At 39.8% G+C, this 2,075-nt stretch overlaps 1 protein-coding gene across 1 annotated transcript in view; it reads left to right on the top strand.

Moving 5' to 3' along the window:
- Positions 1–2,075, top strand: part of SQLE (squalene epoxidase) — a 54,054-nt gene that overhangs the window by 48,144 nt on the left and 3,835 nt on the right. Inside the window, exon 10 of the mRNA XM_025209874.1 lies at positions 1,231–1,373. Within this exon, the coding sequence (XP_025065659.1) occupies positions 1,231–1,373 (143 nt within the window). The remainder of the gene's footprint in view (positions 1–1,230; positions 1,374–2,075) is intronic.

A 2,075-nucleotide genomic window follows, 5' to 3' on the forward strand; every position in this document is an offset into this window, starting at 1 on the left:
CTACCAAAATAAAATGCTGAAGCTTATCCTATGTCTTAGCTCACTTATACTTATCTATAGGGAATAGAGAGGGAAAAAAAAATTCAGAAATGGTTGGGGAAGGGGAGGGAATGCATTTTAAAAGAAAAAAAAAAAGAAAAACTGGGGGTTTTGCTGCACCAGGGGCTACCATCCCTGCAGTTTTGACCCCGCTGTGGCTTAACACACACGTGTGACATGAGTTTTGCTTTCAAGAATTTGGGGTGCAGTTTCCCCCAAACTCCTGCACCTATCTCCTTGAACCTTGGCAGGCTTCATGCTCTCAGCAGAGGCTACCACCCCTGCAAGTTTCATCCAACTTGGACAAAAAACAACGTTATAGATGTTTAATTGATTCCCCATTATACCCTATGGCTGAATCTCCGAATCGGCTCCGAAGCGTCGGAGTTGATTCAGCCGACTCGAAGTGGGAAACCAATTTGGAGCTCCAAATTGAATTGCTAGCATCCAAATCGTCTGAATCCAAACCCAAATCGAATAGTTCCCTATTCGCACAGGCCTCATGTGCATTAGAATAGGCTAATGTGCCTTTTTTTGGTACCTCACAATGGAGTTCCTAAATTTAATGCATATTAGCAAAAGCGCTTTAATTAACATGTCGATGTGCCTCGTTTCCTTTTTGGGGGTGGGGAGGGGGGCTTTAACAGGTTAATTGGGCTGAAATCTCATGCTCCTATTTCTCAAAATAAATTTTCAAGAAAAGTTTTAAGAATAACCCTCTAAACACTATAATTTTGAGAGGCTTATATGTTATTAGAACATAGTGCTTGAGGTTTAAAATTTTCAGATGTGATGCCTTTTGACACATTTTTAAGCTGGTCAACACCTCTCAGGTTAAACTTTAACCATGCATTATTTAAATTCAGTTTCACGCGGTAGTTTGTTTAATTTACATCTGTGATATCAGCAACTCAGAGGGTTCACAACACCTAGAGTTTATGATTTAATTCTAATGTAATTATAATTCATTGTAGTATTATTATACTTGTATTAAAACGATAAATAATACAATTAATTAACAATTATTAATTCTTGAAGCCACTTTGATACTGAGTTATTCAGGTGGTTTTCATGGTAGGATGTCTTCTTGGCTGAGCCTCAGCACATTTTAAAAGAGAAATAAAGGTCTTTTATTTCTAAAGTGATGTACTAGGCATGTGTAGTTTGACCGTAGTCTTCTTTCACACCTAGGTGTTCTCCTTTTGGGAGATGCATATAATATGAGGCACCCTCTAACAGGTGGAGGAATGAGTGTTATTCTGAATGACATTAAAATATGGAGAAGCTTGCTTCAGGACATTCCAGACCTTTATGAAGATTCTGCTGTTCTGCAGGTAGAGTTAGTGCTTTCTGGTACACTGCATAGATGACTCTTTATGTAATTTCATACTTTTACTTAACATCTTACATAAGTAGGGGCTGGGGCAGTTGAGAATTGGGCACAAAGTGGGAGGATGGCTTGCTATTACAGTTGCATCTGCTTTAGGAGTCATTTGTTGGTATACTGTACTGCTATTTCTATATTATTAAAGGACTTTTGGTGTAGATATGGCCCATCAACAGTTTGCTCTTGATTTCAAGAGATGGTTTTAAAGAACAATAAAGACAGCTCTTAACGCAGAACTTCAAGAAATGTAGGAACATTAACTCAGGATACAGGTGCTACAGGATATAGCTGTGTTTTGGAGGTATCATTCTTGCCTCTGAATTAGTGCTAAATCAGTAATGATTGTGATATTAAGGGGCTGGTGTTACTGACAGTGCTGATTTTTGGAGGAGATGTAAACTCAAAGTCCAGAATGTTACATGTACAAAGTTACCATTCATCTCTAAATTGCCCCTGTAGTTTGGGTTGAATGTGATTATTGTTGCCACAGGCATGTCGCATCTTACGCAGGGGTTACGTTCTAAAGGCAGCACATATAGGCGAAAATCGCGTATAGTGAAATCGCATGTTACCGTGCCAGCGGTGACTGCCTCTGCCTCCAAACCCTCCTGCCGCAGGACTGCACTTAGAGCTGCGCGGCTGGCGGCAG

Source organism: Alligator sinensis, unplaced genomic scaffold, assembly GCF_000455745.1.
Source record: "Alligator sinensis unplaced genomic scaffold, ASM45574v1 scaffold681_1, whole genome shotgun sequence".
NCBI classification, from domain to species: Eukaryota; Metazoa; Chordata; order Crocodylia; family Alligatoridae; genus Alligator; species Alligator sinensis.